Source organism: Protopterus annectens, chromosome 8.part0 (genome assembly GCF_019279795.1).
Source record: "Protopterus annectens isolate FY-2018-M chromosome 8.part0, PAN1.0, whole genome shotgun sequence".
NCBI classification, from domain to species: domain Eukaryota; kingdom Metazoa; phylum Chordata; order Ceratodontiformes; family Protopteridae; genus Protopterus; species Protopterus annectens.
Genome location: NC_056741.1, coordinates 1,223,182,147 through 1,223,203,853, shown reverse-complemented (window position 1 = coordinate 1,223,203,853; position 21,707 = coordinate 1,223,182,147). Strand labels below are relative to the sequence as shown.

Below are 21,707 nucleotides of genomic sequence, written 5' to 3'. Positions count from 1 at the left end.
CTGCCATAAATTTAATGTAACTCTTTATGGCCCATTTTGTATACATTTACAGAGTAATATGTGGTAATAGTTACAGCATCACAAAGTAGTCAGAATATGTATTCACTGACATTCATTTGACTTAAGTATAGTGAATCATTCAGCTGTAAGGAAATGTATGTTTCTAATGATTGGCAGTTAAGGGTTGTTGCTTACCAGTGTTCTCTCTCTTTTACTCTCTTTCGTTGTTTTTCTTTCCTTTTTATGTTTTGTTTTCTGCATGACTCCAGCACTTCTTGGGACAGTTCAGCTACAATCCTCCAAGGTGAAGGAATGATCACCACCTCCCCCTCAACACACAGAAACTACTTCATAGGCTAGCATAATAGCTCCACCCCTGTGGGACCCCCTGTGTGTCCCCCTGCCAGCATCTATCAGGCTGGGGGTATTTGTAGCCCTCCTGACCTGGATGAAAACTCAACCCTCCTCCCACTCCTCACCCTCCTTCTGTAAGCCCACAATATTGTTCCTGTCTGCCTTGTCTGTGATTTATGTTTTGTGCCAGAAAAAAAAAATTGATTGACTCTTCACTAACCCTCTGCTCTTCTTCCTTCTCCATCTTCTCTTATTTAAAAAAATGGGAAAATTGGAGTCTGTCTTACCTCCTGGTGAACACCCCTGAATGTGTTCCTTTTGTGTTTCACTTGTCTGCTCTCTCCCGATTTCTAGGGCACCCTTAGAAGAAAAAACCTTAAAACAGTTTGCATAAGCTGTTGGCCTGTGGTGGTGAACTCAGCTCAGTACATGATCTCATGGGAAATCTTGAAAGATCTGCACAGACTACACATGCGCACATAACCACATTCATTTCTTATCATTTTATGCTGATAAAGATAAGAATACTCCTTCATCATACTTTGTACATTTAAATATAGGCATAGAGGAGAGATTTACATATTCTTTTTATACATCTCTGATGGATGAAAATATGGATACCAAGAAGTGCTGAACTAAGTCTGTAGTTGGTGAAAAATGCAAACAAGATAAGGCGTGGAAGAACACTGCCCAAAACTCTTCAGTAAGACCTGTATGTCTCTTGTTGAAAGCATAAATCAGCACAAAAATACGAGTGAGAAGGAAGCTTTATTACAGGAAGCTGGAAAGATGTTATTTAACTATAACTCTCTAAGAAATCAGCGATGTGGCATGCACTACAATATTCAAGACGCTAACATTACCACACAAGGACTACACTTGCAATCACCTTTCTGCAATGCACTTACTTTATTGAATTTTGATATCCAAGTCAATCTATGAAATAAAATGATTCAGGTTTATGGGAAATTTGAACTGAATCATAAAAGATAAACCAACATTTGATATTCTGACGTGTGAATTTACTGTCATCCCTACAAATGCAAGATATTGTGATTTCATTACATAAGTGTATATTTTAGAATTTTTCAGTTTCAAAGTTAATAGTCAGAATATATCATTGTGTTTAATACTTTACAAAGCTGTAGATTTTACTTCATATATGCGGATTGGTAGTGTTTTTCCTGGGTTCATGTTCAGCTACTTAAAAGAAATAAATGTGAACAGCTAAATAGCAAAACTAAAACAGCAAAATGTAACATTACCAAATGTGGATAACGTTAGAAAATCATTCATCGAATGGTCATAGTTAGCCAACCTCATGACTGCAACCAACTAAGGTGGGAGGCTTTGCCCCCACAACCTCCTAACTATATACTCCAATTCCGAGATTGCACTACAGTGGGAAAAAGGGAAAATTTAATGCATTGCATTACTTCCTGGTTGTTGGCGGCCATGGTGGTGCAGTGGTTAGCATTGTCGCCTCACAGTAAGAGGTTTGCTGGTTCGATTCTCGGCTGGGGTGCCTTCTGTGTGGAGTCTGCATGTCCTCCCTGTGGTCATGTGGGTTTCCTCCCAAAGACATGCTCTAGGTGTATTGGACACTCCCAATTGGCCTTAGGTGTGAGTGTGTGTGTGCTTTCAGTTGAAGGTTGGGTGCTGGGCTGGCAATTCAACACCATAAAACTCCACTGCCAGTCACAAGCGGACAGGTGATCTGCTGTGGTGACCCCTAACTGGAAAAAGCCAAAAGAAGATTACTTCCTGTTTGTTAGCCAACTATGGCCATTCGATGACTTTTTTGTTTTAAATTATTCACATTTGGTAATGTTATATTCCGATGTTTTATGTTTGATATTTAGCCGTTCATGGTTATTTATTTTTTTTGGTAGCTGAACATGGACTCGTTTTTCCCTCCTAGTATTACTTGACTCTCCTTTGTTGCAGTAACTGTAGTTATTTAACATTTATTGAAAAATGTACATATCTCAGATCTCTTTTTTTCTACATGCTTAGTAGAAAATCTGTATGACTGTACCTGTGATCCACGCCTTAAAATAGCAGGTCACTGCATCATACAGCCATTTGCTTAAGGTTAGATACAGAGTGCATGAATGAGAAATGCAGAGTAGGGAAAAAAACTGGAGTTATAGCAAAATTAGCAAAAGTACTGATTCAATGCATCCCTTCACATATGAGTTTCTTAAAAGATTAGGATAGCTAATAACAGCACAGTTTTCATGCATCTTCAGCTAAGGGTTGCTCCATTTGCTTGAACAAGGAAATTTTAACTTCCTAAGTACCTCCTTGTGAGTAAGGTAAGTATCTTAAACCAAGAAAAATGACCACAACCTACAAATGTTCTGACCGAGTTAGCAAACAAATAAATATATGTAAAGACACTTTCTAAAAGGTTGGGTTCCAGTGATGCTATATTTTGAATACATTTAAAGAGGCATGGTACATACAAATTAGCTTTTTTGATAAATTAACTCATTACATATAATAATAAAGTCAAAATCACATTTTGTCATACATCGAACAACCAGCTGGAATTTAAATGTGTGGAGTTGTTCTACATCTTTTCATAAGAATCAACTTTTCTTGCCATACCATTAGCATATATTTAGAATACAGATTACACATATTCTGAGATACCTTTGAATAAAATGTTTTTGTTTTGGAGGCTTTGCTGAACTTATATTTCCTTTCCCCAAGACATCCTGAACAGAACATCCAAAAATGATGATAGTGTGTTAATACTAGTTTTTAAATAAACAATGCACCCAAGAACATTCCTATTTTGTGTAAATTCTAAATCAGTACAAAAACACCTCTGACTTAAAATATGTTTTGATCAAGTTTCAGTTAATAATTAACAATGCAAAAATAGAGTAACAGGCTGAAAAGCCTCAGTCAGCATGCCTAAACTAGTTAAATGGTTCCATTAATATTCATTTGACAGTGAATCTTTAGATGTGTGTATTATTTATATTGTTTCTTGAAAGTAATTTCATGTAACAGATGACAATTAAGTAGAGGTGAGAAAAACTTATCAGAATGTGATAAAATAATAAAATAAAAAGCAAAGGTACAACCATATACTACTTAAAGTGCTGAAATTCATATAATTGCTAAAGATAGTCGAATTTCCACACTACACTTATCTCTAACAAAGTATATCTGTGTGTGTGTGTGTGTGTGTGTGTGTGTGTGTGTGTGTGTGTGTGTGTGTGTGTGTGTGTGTGTGTGTGTGTGTGCTCAAGTATGTGTAGGCACATGGAATAGTGAAAAAGTAAGAGTTTCAACTCTGTCATTGTTATGTCATTTAAGATTCAAATAAGCATATATTTTGTTTTGGTTTTTCATAAGTTAGTGTCAAGTGTAAGATCGAATCACTTTTGTACACCGTGAAAAGAAATTGTTTAATTTTATTTATTGCCAAGAGATGAACAGCAAGTAAGAGGCTGGAAATCTTCTGCAATGAAAAAGCGCCCATTTTTCTTTTTTGTGATAACTGCCTTTGCTTCCATCAAAAGATAATGAATCTGTGCTCAGGAATGTCTTAGATATGCTATATTTATGACATTTAAAGTTATCACAATAATTATGATAACTATGCCACAAGCTACAGCTGAATGGTTTAGGTTTCGCGATGTTCGCGACTTCTTATGGGCTTCTTGAAGGTTTCCAATTGCAATGGCATCACGGGTCTAAAAGAAGAGGAGCAGAAAAGTGCGTTAACATTGCATTAAATAATTAGACTTTTTTAATACAAATATTGAGCTGTTAAATATAAGTTAGTAATATGTTGCTTTATACTGACAGAACTTAGCTGTGGTAGAGATATCATAAATGGTAGAAATACTGAGGGTCATCCTAAGCACAGTATCTGATGAAGACATTTAACACAGTAAATGGAAAGAACATTAGATGAAAGCATATCTCTCATCTTCTATTTTCAGTAATTCCAGATATAGCAAAAAAAAATATATATATATATATATATATATATATATATATATATATATATATATATATATAATGATAATAATTTGGGGAGGGGCAAAGTACCAAAACCATGAACAACTTTTACATACTGCTCTAATTCACTTAGAAATTTAATACAACACAGATGCGGCTTCCAGATGCATTTTCTGAAAAATAAGAATTAAGAAATTCTGACTGCAATCCTCAATAATTCACCAGAAAAAACAAACATTTTATGAGGGACAGAGTAAAAAAAATGTGGCAAAATCAGTATGATCTACAAAGTCAGGGAAAACTGAGACCCATATCTGAAACCATTATAAAAGCTGATTTAATGTGTTCTTATTGCTTAGGATGTTTGGCAGTTACTGAAATGTCATCACAAAGCAGGGGCATCTGGGTAGAGAGGTGTTATGTATTCTAATCTGACTGTTAAATCACCTGCCTGTGATGGACTGTACTGAACAAGAGAAAAAGGAAATGCGTGGAACAACAATGCACTCTCTGTGGAATATTGCACTGTAAGAAATACTGTAACCTCAAACCCCACTAATGATAGGGCTATGAATGTTAGGAAGGAAGATTTCCCAAAGAAGAGTGAATATTCTTAAATATACAACAACTGCTCATTACTATTCAAAAATGATTGGATAACCTAACCAGTGTGCCTATTGAAATGTGAACACATAGCCATATAAAAGAAATATGGTCACTTAATTACCATTAAACAGTCAGACTTTCTATTGGTATATGCTGAGGTACAGAGCAAAATACGGAAAAAATCAGGTACACTCTGCAAAACTAAAGAATCAGAAACATGCCTGATTTTCCTTGTATTTCTACACTGTACCTCACAAAATCTTAGCAGTAAAAAAAATGGAGATTCTCTCTTCTCCATTGCTTCTCCTGCACTGTACAGATGTACAATGCAAGTGTGGCAATGTAAATCCCATACACCTGCGCAGTACATCAGAAAACAAGGAGGAATACAGAGGAATATTGAAGCATGCAGTACCATAAAGACCTTATTTAAGAAAGGTAAGCAATTTTTTTCTTAAATAATGCCATTGTATAATGCACAATAATACAGTGATTACTCATTACTATTCAAAAATGAGCACGTTCATTAGACAGCCAGCCACATAGTTATCTCAGATCAACCCGCACACCCGTTGTAAATTGAGCATATACGAATAGAAAAAAGACTGGCCGCTGAAGCACCATTGAGCAGCCAGACTTTCTATTGGTATATGCTGAAAGGGGTGTATGTCAGATGATCGACTTTTTGGAAACTCAAAAAGTATCAAATAGACCATAAGATCGAGTTTCAGAAAACTAGAACATCAAAAAAAAAAAAAACACAAAAATCATCTATTTTGTTATATTTTTGCAGGGGGGCAGGCTCCCCTGCACCCTCACACCCCCTCAAATAATATATACCAATTCTCTGAGACTGCACTCCAGTGAGGAAACTGGTAAGTTTCCCGATCCTTGCTATATAGCATCTCCATTCAAAATCTTTGAGCTTTCAAAAACTCGATCATATGGTCTCAATCATATGGAGTTCAATTTTCTGAAAACTCGATCAACTTATAGAGACCCACTGAGAGACAGAGCAAAATATGAGAAAAATCAGGTACAGTCTACAAAACTAAAGAATCAGAAACATGCCTGATTTTCTTGTATTTCCGCACTGTCCCTTGCAAAATCTTGGCAGTCATACCTCTCATATTGTATGTCTGCATTTTTGCCTTATAGTTTTGATCTGCTTCTCATAAACATTGTAAGCCACTGGGGATTGAAGTTATTAAATAATGACAGACATTTCAGTTTCATGCTTCATATCCTTCAGAAAATGTGCACGAATACAAAACGTCTTATTCCAGCTACCTTCTAAATTGTCCCTAAATTATGTTATGTTTTGTCCATGTGTATGTCTGCAAACAAAGAAAAAAAAACAGTAATGGAGATTCTCTTTTTTCCAATACTTCTCATGTATTGCACTGATAAACTGTGCAAGTGTGGAAAGGTAAGTCCCATATACAGCACATGTGCAGTACATTAGCAAACAAGGAAGAATTCAAAGGAATACTATAGTACCATTATACAAAGACATTATTTAAGAAAGTTAAGCAATTTATTTCGTAAATAATGTCATTGTATAATAGCACTAATCCACTCATGTTTGTGGATATATCAAGATTTACCCACAGTTTGCTTTGTTTAATAACTCGGGCTTTGACTTCATGATCAATCCATACCAGCCATTAGAAAATCCTGATATTCTCATACACAGTCATGGATTATTGTTTAAGCTAAGAAGTAATACAATGGTGGTAAAATGACAGTACACACATAAAAAATGGGTTTTACCAAAAGCATTTATATAGGGTATAAAGTAAGTGAGCAAATGCATAAGAAAAAGAAGAGAACTGTGCTCCTGATGTGACTAATAGGTTCATAGGTTCATAGGTTGGTACTAGGCTATTGGCCTTAGGGCCTATACAAGCCTAGCCATAACAATTCCCTGGCTTTTCTTCCCACACTATTTACTTCCCTGGACCCCTGTCTAGCAGGGCGACTGATGTGATCCCCGGGGTGAATTTCCTTTCTCCCACCCAATCATCAAGGTTCCTTTTGAAGAGGTACAAAAAGGTGCTCTGCTTGACATGTATGGACAGTCTATTCCAGAGTCTGGGGAGTCACTGGGTCAGGAACATATCCCTCCAGCATGTTTTGTTTATTGTGATGACAAGATTTAGATCCCTGGAGTGTGTGGTTCTGAGGGATTGGGATTTCTTTAAGTGTAGCATGTCTAACAGCTCTGGGTTTGACATGGCCTTGTATGTTAAGCAGAGATCGCCTCAGAGTAGACAATATGCGACAGACTATAGCTGGAGTTTTTTAAGGTGGTCAGCATAGGGCATCTGCTTTAGGCCTGTGATTCTTTTAGTGAGGTATTTCTGCGGCCTTTCCAGTTGTTGCAGATGTCGTGAGAGGTACATACCAAATGGGGCATTGTATTCTATAATGGGTCTAATGAGGGAAGAGTACAGTGGGACAATGACCTCCTTTTTTCTGGATGAAAAGCCCTTAATGATGAGGTGTGCCACATAAAAGGATTTCCTGACTGTTGTGGCAATGTGGTTATTGAAGGTGAGACCACTGTCCACCTGTGTCTCTTATCACACTTTCGGTGTTTAGTGCACTGCCACCTATGTGATAATTCATGGGTACATGTTTTTTTCCCAAAGGGGATAACTATATATTTCTTGGCATTGAGCTTGAGCCCATGACTCTGGCACCAAGCATCTGTTTCTGTAAGGCCCTTTTGTAGAGTATCCACATCATTTGGGGATTCAATAATGGCTCCTTGTTTGCAGTCATCTGAGAACTTTGTTAGCCAGAGAACTTAGTGTTGGCCTGTACTTCAGAGAAGTAGATGCCAAACAAGAGGTCCCAGGACTGAACCCTGAGGTACTCCACTTGTCACTTGTCTGGAGCTGGATTTGGAGTCAGCTACTTTTACTGTGTGGGTTCTGTCAGTAAGCCAGTTGGCAACCCATCGAGTGATGTAGGGATTAATGCCCAGATTAGTAAGTTTATCTATGATTCCAGAGTGGGGGATGGTGTCAAAAGCCTTGGTGAGGTCCAGATAGGCTGTGTGGACTGCCATACTATCGTCCACAGCTCTGGAGACTGATTTGAAGAAGTCAATAGGGTTCAGGAGACAAGATCAGCCCTTCATGAACCCAAACTGGGTGGGGTCCAGTGTTTTAAGGTTGCCAATGTCTTTGTTTATAAGTTCCATGATAATATGTTCCATGGACTTGCAGATCAGGCTTGACAGACAGATGGGGCGGTAGTTCCCAGGATCCAAGGTGGATCCCCCTTGTGGAGTGGGATAACTGTAGCTGTGCGCCACTCAGTGGGCACAAAGCCTGAGGTGAGGGTATGATTAAACATAACACTTAGGTGAGGTGCCAGTTCATTTTGTAGTTCATGTAGTACACAGCCTGGGATGTCATCTGGTCCCATGGATGCTGTATTCTTAGCTTTGGAGAGTGCGTTTTTTACCTGTGTGGCCATTATTACCGGAATTTGGCAATCTTCCAGTACTGAGATGGGCCATTTAGTGGGTGAGAGGGGGGTGAAGTTGGCACTGAATTGATCTGCCAGGATATTGGCAATATCCTTGGGATCAGTATATTTAATGCCATTCTGTTGTAGCTCAGAGCAGATCTGAGCATTGCCATTTAGATTCTTGACATAGTTATAGAATGCTTTGTGGTTGTCTTTGGAATATTTTGCAATTTTATTTTCGTAACTAGCTTTGGAGGATTTTATGAGGGATCTCAACTTCTTAATGAGGCTGGTAAAGGGAGTTTCTTGCATCCTGGGATGTTCTTCTTTTCTGCAACAGTTTTTTCCTTGTGTTGTAAAGTTTGTTTATGGCAGGGGACCACCGGATTGGCTTCCTTTTTTTGGAGGAGAGCATCTTGGTTCTATTTGGGATGGCACAATTCATGCATGAGTGAATGTGCTCGTACAGTGCCTTAGTGTAGGACTCAGCAGTCAAACTTTCAGTTCCCATCTACATGGGTGTCATGAAGTTTGTAACTTCTGACTTGAGTAGCATGAAGTTGGCCTTGGAGAAGTTTTTTATGGAGGTTTCCTTACTGGGGGTGGGGGTGGGATGTGGATGTTAAGGGTGATTAGCTTATGGTCTGACCTGACCAACGAGGGGGTGACCATAGGTGTGGAGCATCGATTTCCCATGCTGGTAATGACCAGGTCTAGGATATTGGAGCCCCTGGTGAGACTATGGATTAGTTGATCCAGGGCATTGGAATTTATGAATTCCAAGAACCATTGGGCAAACGTGTTGGTGCACGAGTAGTTTTCCCAGTTAATGGCAGGGTAGTTGAAATCACCAAGTATTAGGGTGTTTGGTTGTATATTAATATTTTCCAGTATGTTTAAAAAGGTGTAGTGAGAATCTTGGGGCATGGTGGGGAATCTGTAGCAAACTACAATTTGGATTGCAGTATTACCTAGTGTTAGTTGCACCTGGAGAATTTCAGACGCATTGTGTTGGGCAACTAACCTGGTGGTGTGAAAATGCTTGGTGAATATGGACACTCCTCCACTTTTAATGTTTCGATCCTGGTTTGGTAGCCAAAAAGTGTGGTAAGAGTTGTAGCCTGTTATTGCAGGGGTGCTCTCTGCAGCCTTGAACCAGGTCTTAGTCACTGCATAGATATCAATGCTCTCCATTTTTAGGAGTGCCTCGAGAGAGTGCATTTTGAGGTTTAGACTTCTAGCATTGAGTAGCATTACCTTCAGATTTTGCATGCTTGTACCTGTTACATTGGTGGCTTTGTCCTTTGAACTTTGCCTAAAAAATGCACTATGGGGTGGCAAGAGCCTTAGCCAGTAACCTGAATCCCAGGGGCGACAGGTGCAGACCATCTCTGGCAAAGCAGGCAGACACTGGATCCCCTTTGAATGACTCCAGAAGCTTAGCCAATTGTTGAAGTCAATCATTTTGTCCTTATATTGTGGTATCATTCTGGGTGAAGGCAGGATGCTATTCAGGACTAGGGTACTGAAATCTGCCTGGGCCACATGATCCGGGAGCTCTTCCATGTCTCTTTTCATGTAGTCCAGGAAGGTAAGTCTCAAGTCATTCACTCCAACATGCACAATGACACATAAAAATCGATTTCATTCGAGTAAAGAGATGTATTTAGAATGCACAAGGAAAATAAGTTGATGCAATAAAGGAAGCAAATGCAGAAAGCTATGAAATGAACAAGATAAGCAAAGAATCGGAGAAGCAGGGACCAAAGGAGATGATGCATTTAAAAGATCATAAAGTTCAGAAGGGAGGTTAGCATCATGGTAAAGGTGTTTACTTGCAGACACAAGGTATAGAGTTTGATTCTCACGTGGGGTAATTGTCTAGACTGAAAATGGCCAACAAAGACAATTAGCCTAGCACTAATCTATGAACCTATGACTAAATGGGGTGAGGAAGATATCATAGAGGGGGTCAGTAGAACGAAAAAGAGATAAAGAAAAGGCACATTTGTGAAGAGATGTTACTGTTCAATCTTCACAAAGAAAATGAGAAAGGAAGAAGCAACAAAAAGTGGCAAGAGTGGCAGTCATCCCTGCACAAGGAACTGAGTTTGAAAATGGCTTAAAAGTCTAAAGCTGTATGGAGCTAACTTAAGCTGTAAATTATGTTTGATAAAAGTAACAAAATTAAAACACACTAGTGCATTCAAGTCTGAAATACAAAACCTTGTGAAAAAAAAAAACAATGAGTACCCACCACCAACATTTAAACCCAAGTTCTTGAGGAGTTTTACCAATACCACACCTCTCAAACTCTTAGAGCAAGAAATCTGAAGAAAGCCCTAAATATTGGTGGGACAAAGGCCCAAAAATAGGGACACTGTTTAAATATTGCTCTTACAAACTTAGAAAGTTGATACAATAACAGGTTTTGCATTAGCATGAATTTTCTGAAGGGTATGAAGTCTGAAAATCAAATGTCTTTCTAACTTCAAATCTCAAAGATTTGCCAGAAAACCACAATTTTATGAGAATCAGACCAAAAATATGAGACAAAAATCTGGACATTCTGCAAAAATCTGTACAGTTGAAAGGTATGACCAACACTGTTTAAATATGTGGCATGTATCGCTGGAATTACATGTTTTATATCCAGTTTTGACTTGAATTGCTGTGAATAAGCCTGACTCTAATGTCAGATCTTTGGTCAGTCAGAAGGATTATAAAGGCAGCTAAAATACAAACTGTCTATTCATATCAGCCCAAACACTGTTGCAGCAGTTACAGTATAAATATCAAGCAAAGGGAACAGAGTCAATTGAAACACAGAAATCCAAACTGCATATCAATTTTCTAAGACAGGAAGCATTTTCCATAATCCCTGAAACACAAGCTCTCCAAGCACATCCATCCAAGCTCCTTCAGTAGTGGTCACAAAACTAACAGGAGGATTGTGTCACTCACCACCTCCATGAAATACATAGTGGGCACTGCCCAGGTATGTCCTTTAAATCTTAGCATTTACACTACTCACATTGTCATATTAAGCTGACTGAGCTGGTTCAAATAAGTTGTATGTTATTAGTCTATAACATGGTAACATGGTGACCATCCCTCAAAGTACTGAAAACATCTGCTATTTCATCATACATGAACATTTTATTTGAATTCCAGTTAAACACGATTATTTGTACAGCAAATCAAAAGTGAACATGATTATTTGTACAGCAAATTAAAGGTACCAGTTTATACAATGAGCAGTTCATGTACTTAACTGTCCGTTACTCTAGCTTAAGAGTAGCGTCCATTTTGTACTGCTTGACTATTCACAATGACAGTTTTAATTATGTACTGTTTCTGCTCTTCCCCCACAATTGTACATACACAAAAGACCACTGGAGTTTATTGCTCAGCAATTTGTAAACAAATAAAATAATGTACTATTCTGAAATTTCCTATTTGATCTGCTCTCTCCTTAAGAACTACCTTTGTCAAGTCTTGGAAACATGTTGCAGTTCCTGAAAACGATTTGAGAACGCTTGAAATATCACTGTTGACTCCATTGGATTTGAAAAACATGGAATCTTAACAGCTCTGTTTTGTTGTTTTAATTATAATTTACATTCAAAATGTTAATATAACAAAGTTTTTCCATTTATTTGATTACAGTTGCTAAGCCCCATATTCACCAAAGATCAACATCTTTGTACATTAAGAAAAAATGCCAAAAAAGCAATGTAGAGCAAGTGATTACCGAATAGAGCTGTATCAGTATACGTCTTTTCTAGCCCTTGGCACTACACGTAGTTATCTCAGTCAATCTAGTTATTTCTTGAGTTCATCTTTAAACTATTTGCCTATAGGATAAAATCTGGAAATATCTAAGATAAATAATTGCATTATTTAAATGATCTTTTTTGCCTCCTACAATGATCTGTTAAGTTCTGTGTAATCATATATTGTAGTGTCTCCCTCCCCCCCCTCTAGTTCCTGACAACAACCATTTCTTTGGGAGATTTGTCAATAGACACCTGTTTTCCCGATAAAAAACTTTGAAAATGTTTCACCAAAAGAAGATTCGCTGAAACTCAGAGAAAATATTTTTTTACTGGGGCAAGCTCTTCTGCACCCCAATGTGGGGGTGACACTTCCAATATACCCCAAAGTTAAATATGTCTACTCCAAGAACACACAACAGTGGAGAAAAGGGAATTCTGCACTGTTTGAGAAATTGCTTTTAGCAAAACATGTTTGCGGAAATGACAGTTGCTGAAACTGCCATAGAGCTAATGACAGGCTCCCTTTATACGGATCTGGTTTACAGTTTGAGGTCCATTGCATTTTTATTAGTTGGAGACCACATAGCAGCGGAAGTACTAGAAGGCTGTTTTCATTATAGAGCAAGGCAGTAACTTAAAAAGTCAGAAATGTCCTATAGTTCACTGAGAGGCTAATGAAAAGGTCTTGCCTTCTTAGTGGTTGTGTAACATAACTTGTACGCAAACTTAGGACAATCCCATAGTATGTGTCTTAAACTGATTAGAGTACTATTATATTTTCTGTAGTGCCCAGTTGAAGGTATATTGGAAAATACCTAAAATTGCCAAAGATAGATTGAAGTTCTATTCTTTACACATATATTGTATCCGAAAATTTATTAGCAGTTTCAATGCTTATAAATTAGCCATTTCATAGATGTACCCATCCTTATGACTAACCCTTTCTACTTCCCATCTACATTTGTTAACTGCACTTGCAGTTTTGAGTTTTATGTCATCACTTTGTATGTAGAAATAATGCATTCCTTTAAGGCTATTTGATTCTAGCAATAGATAATAATTCCTTATCTCATAGAATTATTAGGTTAGATCTCTATGTGGTAAGACATCCTGGGCCAGCCAATCTGCCAGTGTTCAATGATTTGAAGAGAATTAGTTTATATGATTGTGAAAAACTGAAGCTGCCATGTGTTTTCTTTCTCTAGTAGCTGGCACATATAAGCATGGCTCTTTCATACTCTTGAACGTTTCTCTCTTAGACTCAAAACTTTAGCAATCTTGGAGAGCAATGTTTAAACAAATAAGGTTTCCTCTTTTAGAGCAAACTTCTTCCAGTCCATATACAGGGCTAAAAACATCCTAAAGAGTGAAAAGTAATAGTCAAAAGAAATCAATCAAATGTCAGGCCTAAAATGTATCAGCTGCATTCCAACACAGTGTAAACACTTACAGAGCTCATACAGTATAATTTATATCAATTGAAATAGGTTCCTAATTGTGCAACCAGTGCATGAATGTCAGAGTTAAGGATACTTAAAAATGCCTCATTGTGTTTTATGAATTATCATGTTTTAATGAAATGCTCACTTTACCTACATAAGAAAATCTTGTGCATAAATGACAAGATAAGGATACTAGTGCAAAAATCTACACCAAAGAAAGGATAGCATTTATTTATTTAGTGTTAATTAGCACTAAGGTCTTCTAAACATGTAGTGAAAGGCTGATGCAATGGATAAAATATATGTAATATATATACACACGCACACACACACACACACACACACACACACACACACACACATATATAGTCTGTACAGTAGTAAACTTTTCATATGTCAAAGTAGACAGCATGATAATGGCCAGAAGAAGATGACTGTCTGGAATTTCATTTAAATGGGAATTAAATGGGAATGCAATTCACACAGTCTGCAAAGGTTTAAAATTAGGCGTGATTGTTGTATTTTTCTCACTTTTTAGTGCAAAGTTTGAAGCATTAGTGAAAGTGTTTAAAGGTGCAGTCTTTGGTCCATATCTCATCTTAAGCACACACTATATATATATATATATATATATATATATATATATATATTTATTTATTTTCTGCTGGAAATGTGCAAAAGTAATGATTATTATATCCACCTGAGATCTAATCAACTCTGTCAGAAGTTCTAAGCATATGGCAAAGCAGAATGGAGACAGAAGGTATGTCTGCCTTGATCCCCAATTTACCCCAAATAACTAGAGACAGCACCATTGACCTTAATCATAACTTCAACTGCTCAGAAACCATTTTTTAAATCATTTTGCAAAGATCTAGATAACTTAAAATGGTGCGTGCCCTGCTTATTATAATCTAATTTAATCTAATCTAATCAAATCAAATAATTGTTTAAAATGTTTGATTACATTTAAGTGTACCAGCAGACATTTTAATTTGAAAGTTTGCAGGCTCTGTGGGATTTTGTCTTGCTTACTTCAATTCTGTTGATTTCAGAAATGATAAAGATGTACAGTTCAGTAATTTGACTGATATCATTCAAAACACTGATGTTAATTGTAACCAATGGAATTCCACAGGCATTACATGGAACAGGCATTATAGCATACATGCCTAGATTTTTGTGGCTTTAGAGGGCACAGAAGCCTTGCTGAAAGTTAAATTTACTTCAAGTTAAAACATTTGATTTTTTTTTTTAGACCTGTGATGACAATGTGTTCATAGGTTCATAGGTTGGTACTAGGCTATCGGCCCTAGGGCCTATACAAGCCTAGCCATAACAATTCCCTGGCTATTTCTTCCCACACTATTTACTTCTCTGATATTGATATTACTTTACAGAGTTTGTTAGCAATGCTAGGAATCTGCTACCTCTATACCATGAGTCTACCATCAATACCTCCAAGGATTAGCCTTCCTTTACATAATGTGGTCTTTCTTGGCTTCACTTACTGAAATTGTCCTAGCTATTAAAAAACGGAAATATGGCCATAAATCCTTAGCTACAGACATCCATTCAAGGTTTGTTTGATGAAAATATTATCAACCAGAGCAATTCAAAAGGGGGGAATACTAACCAATAAAATCAACGCTGAAGCATAAAATGCTTGGAAGAGTAGATCAACAAGGCAAGTCAAACACCACTGAAGGAGAGAATATGGATACTGGAACCAAGGGGGTGGGCAAATGTATGTAAAGTGTGTAGGTAATAAATCTAAACTGTATCTCAGACAACTATGGGACGGTGCAGGTTATGTGTCCATAAAATGATAAACTTTCTTCATGATGAAATTAAATAGTTGTGAGACACACTGGGAACAAGAAGATGGATTGATCATTTTGGAGTAAGGCAAAATACTAGCCAGGATAAATTTAGCATGTGAAGGAGCTATGCAGGGCATACGATACTGCTGAAATGCATAAGAAACAGGTCATCCAGAGAAGCAAGTAAAGCCAGGACCACTAGAGACAGCCATGTGGTAAATTAACAGCCAGAAGAATGCTGGGAAGATCCCAGGAAAGCTCTAGATGACAAAATAACCACAGACAACAGTATATCAATTTTGCTGAGAGGCAAGTGTAACTGACATGATATCAGTGAAAAGGGATATGTCTCATCAACTGGGCTGTTAAGCAATTAGACAAGAAATGTACAAAAAGTAAATATCCAGAACAACTCAAAACCATTCTATAATCTTCTATTTCTGATTAATACTGATCATGCCTACCCACCATCTGCCATCTCACACCTGCTCAGTGTGTGCTTCCCTCCATCCACTCTTATCTTATCCAGTCATTTATCTCTCATGCCTGTTAACGTTTTTCCTCATACTTATTCTCAGTCAGTCTTAACTGCTATAGGGGATCAAACTTATTTCAGGTAAGTGTCAATATATACTTCTACTGTCTGCTTCTCGATTGCAAAGGTAGCCAGACCCACATATTGTATATTCATGATGATTTCTACCACACTGTTTTTATAAGTACTGTTTGCTATTTCTTGTTAAGCAACTTTTAATGAAGCTAGAACAAAATATTTGTGGTGTCCTGAAACTAGTACTTAAAATTGCAGTTATTTATAGTTATCCTGTGTTGACTGGGTTAGTGCCATGAGTATAGTGGCCTCTTTCCAGGGGAGACCTCAGGTAGCATTTCTACTGCTAAGGAATCTGAGAACTTCCCCTACTCTTTTCAACAGGTGCTGTGGTATATTTTGCATCCAAATGTGCTACCACCAACTCAAGCAGATGGGATCTCAGTTTAATGTCTCAGCCGAAGGACAACATATTCAGGAGTGCAGCACCCACCCCCAATACTGTACCGCAGTGTCAGCAATCCAAACACTTGGAATGGGGATAGAACCCATGACCTTCTATTCTCCCAGCATCAACAGCAAGTATGCTATCTGTTATACTGCTCAGAGGAAAATAGGAATAGGTCTTTTTGGCAATGTCTTGTTAGCATAAACCTTTAAGTCAAAACTAAGTAAATAAATGCCATTTTGGCAACACTTTGAAACTTTTGTACTTGTAATTTTTTATGTTGTTTGGTAACCTTAGAGTTAAATGTCATAAATATGCTGTACAGTCCCCCTATATCAAAGAAATTTCTCTGAAGCACTATTCTATCAGTCAACCTCAGCCAAATGAGCCTTGACCAATTACTAATTACTGAGCCAACCGATATTTATTAACACTCTAACCATCTATATTGACTTGAAAGCCTGTTACTGTTATACCATGATCTTAAATGCACAAAGCAACACTTTCTACTCTTACTTATTTTATTATTTTCTGATTTACTAATAAATGAATAACAATATGTTTTATTATGTCAGAACAAGGAAACCGCCATATGCTAAGCTATATATATGTATATATATATATATATATATATATATATATATATATATATATATATATATATATATATATATATATATATATAGATAGATAGATAGATTATGGAGTGCACATATTTTATAATAATTTATTTTTGTTTAATGAGATGTGCTAGAATTTAAAGGTATAAACTGATACACTGAAGTGCAAAACCACCAAAACTCATTCCAAGGAAAAAAGATTGAAAACATAATACAAAGAAGAAACAAGTAATCCAGTAGCCAAACTGACAAAAACTGTAAAAAACTGCCTTCAGGCAGATACTAAACATCTGATTCCAAAAGACTTGCTCTCAGTGTAAACAACCACTTAAACTGAGAGCAGGTCTTTTGGAATCTGTTCCCTGATGTAAGCCTTTTTACAGATAAACCTTAAACTGATGCAAGTCACTTACACTGAGAGTGAGCTTTTGGAATCTAGCCCTAAATGTTGTGACACAAAACATTCTATCTTCTATAAGTTAGGATTCTTGGCATTATTTTAGAGAAACTGAGATTTGTGAATTTTATTATTTATTTATTTTTTTACTTTTTACAGATGATGTAGAATCACTTTGCACACCCCCCCCCCTCCATAGAGGACGTGCTGTATTCTTATAGACCATGTGCTCACATCTAAATATTTTATATTTAATGGTCATATGTTTAAACAAGTGAAACGTGTAGCTCTGAGTACATCTGTAGCACCCACCTTCACTATCACAGTGTTAACAGATTAGAAACGGGTGTTTCTGTACAAGCACGGATTTTATCACAAAATCTATTATTTGTTACTTTATGGATGATTTTTTCAGTAGATTCAAGTCTAGATGAAATCAATCATTTTTATATGATATTAACCATAGCTGGGATTTTTGAAGTTTAATATTAATTCAGAGATAATCTTTTTTTTTTTCAGATTTAACTGACACTTTGCAATAAATATGATAGAAAGAAACTCAGAACGCAACACAAGCACCCTATGGATGGTGAAAAAACTTCTTGCTTTATTGCATTCTGGTACCTCGGCCTTCGCCTTCTCAAGGAATACATTTAACTTACATTTCACCACACCTTTTATATCCTTAACCAAGTGAAATTGACTTCAATCAAACAATCAATTAAACAATTGAACAATCATTCAACAACCATGACATGAACTTTTTTAAAAATGAAATAATGAACATTGCAGAAAACAAGGTGAACGGCTAGGATTTTTCACGTCTAAAGATGTGAAAAGGATGTACAGGGAGAACCCAAGGAATGCTAGGTTTTTCATCATTCCAAAAATTCACAAAGACGTGAGGAATCCACCGGGCCGCCCTATAGTTTCAGGGAAGGGCTCATATTTGCAAAATGTGGGAATTTTCTTAGATTCAGTGTTAAAACAATATCTACACAAAGTACAAGCTCATGTCAAAAATACCAGAGAAGTTAGCGAAGATGTGAGAAACATGTTTTGGGAACAGGATTTTTATTGGGCAAGTGTAGACGTCAAGTCATTGTACACAAGCATTAACAAGTATTGGGGTTTGGTGTCCATAGAAAAAATGTTGGGTGAAGGCCCAAGAACTAATTACATAATACAACTTTTGGAGTTTTGCTTAACTCATAATTGTTTTGAGTTTGAGGGAGAATTTTTCTTGCAAAAAGAAGGGACAGCTATGGGGGCACCATATGCACCCTCATATGCTGTTCTCTTCATGGCCCATTTCGAAAATTCCTTCATTTACACTAATAATTTTTTTAAGACTAAGGTGGTCAAATATAAAAGATACATTGACAATCTTTTGTTTTTGTGCAAGGGAGATCCCTCGGATTTTGATACATTCATTTCCGAAATCAAAAAAAATCCCTGCGGTTTGGACTTCACTTATACTAAAGGGGGTAAAAAAATACAGTATTTGGATGTTGAATTCTATGTAAGTTTTAACAACAGGATTCAATATAGACCTTTTCACAAAGAGACAGCTGCAGATAATTTTTTGCATGCTTCCAGCATGCACAGTGGGCCATTATTAAACTCTTTGCCTTTAGGGGAGTTCAAACGCATTGGATGTAACATTTCTGATTTATGTATGGTGGGAAATGAGTTTGACAAAATAGAAAGTAAATTAATCCTGAGGGGCTATCCTGTGGCCGTAATTAGGTCAGCTAGAAGGAATGTTGAGAAGGAATTGGGCCTGGTATTGCCTGAAAGCTCAGAGCGGCATGACAGAAAATCAGTTAGAAGTAAATATTCAAGTCGGCATGTTTCCAAAGGTAATTGGTTGGAAAATACCGAAGCAGATGTTATCAAACAAGAGAAGTTGTTTTTTGTTACCAAATTTTCCCATTTTTCTGAGATCTTAAGGGATACAGTTCTAAATTTGTGGCCAATAGTTTTGGGGGATGATAGAGTAGGGAATTTTTTCCCCAGAAAAATCATCTTTTCTTATGGCAGATATCCCAATTTAAAAGAGATTCTGAATACCAGGCATTTGCCAGTGGATAACATCAGAACAGGAAAGGTTGGGACATACAGATGCGGCAAGTGTAAGATTTGCAGCAAAGTTAGGAACCTAGACGGCACAAAGATCAATAATGTGAGATATAAAGCTTTAGAATATTATGATTGTAATTCGGTAGGAGTAGTATATATCATTGGTTGCGGTTGTAACAAATGGTATATTGGCCAAACTACCAGAAAAGTAAAGTTACGTATTATGGAGCATCTGGGAGACATCAGGCATAATAGACAGGAGAGCCCGGTGGCCAAACATTTTGTGGATTTTCACAAGGGGACATTGGATGGATTTATATTTTGTGTTTTAGGAAGGCCAGCAAACGTAGAGGGTGATGCTGGATTTCATAAGAGATTATTGGAAATGGAGTCCAAATTTATTCTGAATTATAAAACTCACTTTCCAAATGGTATGAATCTTGATATGTGAACATTGCAAATGTTAAAACAGTAATAAGGAAAGGTAGTTCATCATTAAAAATTAATAAAAATATGGATCAAAAATAAATAAACATGGATAAAAAAAATATTTAAAAAAAGATATATATTTTTGTATTTTTATAAACAATAATTGTATGTTTAAGGTTACATTTATTCATGTTTATTTGTACACATATACATAAAGAAATGTATTTACATATATTACCAAACATAAATTTAAAAACAATACATGGGGTCATATATTGTATAGTATAATGCTCAGAATTGAATTTCATTCATCATATTTATGCTAAGGGATATATGAAAAAATGATGTTTTTTATATTTGAGTGTTCATTCAAAAAGTTTTTTTTTGAAACTTCATGCATTATTATAGGGGATTAAGGCATTCTGATAATGTGTGTTTTTCCATAATGTTTTTTGCAATGTTCATCATTTTATTTCAAAAAAGTTCATGTCATGGTTGTTGATTGATTGTTTAATTGTCTAACTGATTGTTTGATTAAAGTCAATTTCACTTGGTTTAGGATATATAAGGTGTGGTGAAATGTAAGTTAAATGTATTCCTTGAGAAGGCGAAGGCCGAGGTACCAGAATGCAATAAAGCAAGAAGTTTTTTCACCATCCAGAGGGTGCTTGTGTTGTGTTCTGAGTTTCTTTCTACTATTTTCTATCAGTGTTTTTTTACAATAAATATGATAGGTTCATAGGCTGGTACTAGGCTATCAGCCCTAGGGCCTGTACAAGCCTAGCCATAACAATTCCCTGGCTATTTCTTCCCACAGTATTTACTTCCCTGCACCTCTGTCTAGCAGGGTGACTGAAGTGATCCCCGGGGTGAATTTCCTATCTTCCATCCAATCATCAAGGTTCCTTTTGATGAGGGCCAAAGAGGCCCTCTGCTTGACATGTATGGGCAGTCCATTCCAGAGTTTGGGGAGTCTCTGGGTCAGGAACCCATCCCTCCAGCATGTTTTGTTCATTGTGATGACAAGGTTTAGATCCCTGGAGCATGTGTCTCTGAGGGATTGGGATTTCTTTAAGTGTAGCATGTCCAACAACTCTGGGTTTGACATGGCCTTTCGCCTCTTAGTAGATGATATGTGACAGAGTATAGGTGGATTTTTTTTAGATGAGCAGCATAGGGCATCTGCTTTAGTTCTGTAATTCTTTTAGTGAGGTATTTCTGCAGCCTTTCCAGTTGCTGCTGATCTCTTGAGAGGTACATACCAAATGGGGCATTGTATTCTATAATGGGTCTAATGAGGGATGAGTACAGTGGGACAATGACCTCCTTTTTTCTGGATGAAAAGCCCTTAGTGATGAGGTGCGCCACATAGAAGGATTTTCTGACTGTTGTGGTGATGAGGTTATCGAAGGTGAGACCACTGTCCACCTGTGTCCCTAAGTCTCTTATCCCACTTTCGGTGTTTAGTGTACTGCCACCTATGTGGTAATTCACGGGTACATGTTTTTTCCCAAAGGGGATAGCTATATATTTCTTGGCATTGAGCTTGAGCCCATGGCTCTGGCACCAAGCATCTGTTTCTGTAAGGCCCTTTTGTAGAGTATCCACATAATTTCAGGATTCAATAATGGCTCCAAGTTTGCAGTCATCTGCAAACTTTGTTAGCCAGAGTCCCTTAGTGTTGGCCTGTACTTCAGAGAAGTAGATGCC

At 37.0% G+C, this 21,707-nt stretch overlaps 1 protein-coding gene across 1 annotated transcript in view; it reads right to left on the bottom strand.

Annotated features, from left to right (window-relative positions):
- Positions 1-3,765: 3,765 nt before the first annotated feature.
- The window catches only part of LOC122809318 (proline-rich transmembrane protein 1-like), a 349,184-nt gene continuing 331,242 nt past the window's right edge, over positions 3,766-21,707 (bottom strand). The window contains exon 2 of the mRNA XM_044080718.1: positions 3,766-4,067. Within this exon, the coding sequence (XP_043936653.1) occupies positions 3,909-4,067 (159 nt within the window). The 3' untranslated portion in view covers positions 3,766-3,908. The remainder of the gene's footprint in view (positions 4,068-21,707) is intronic.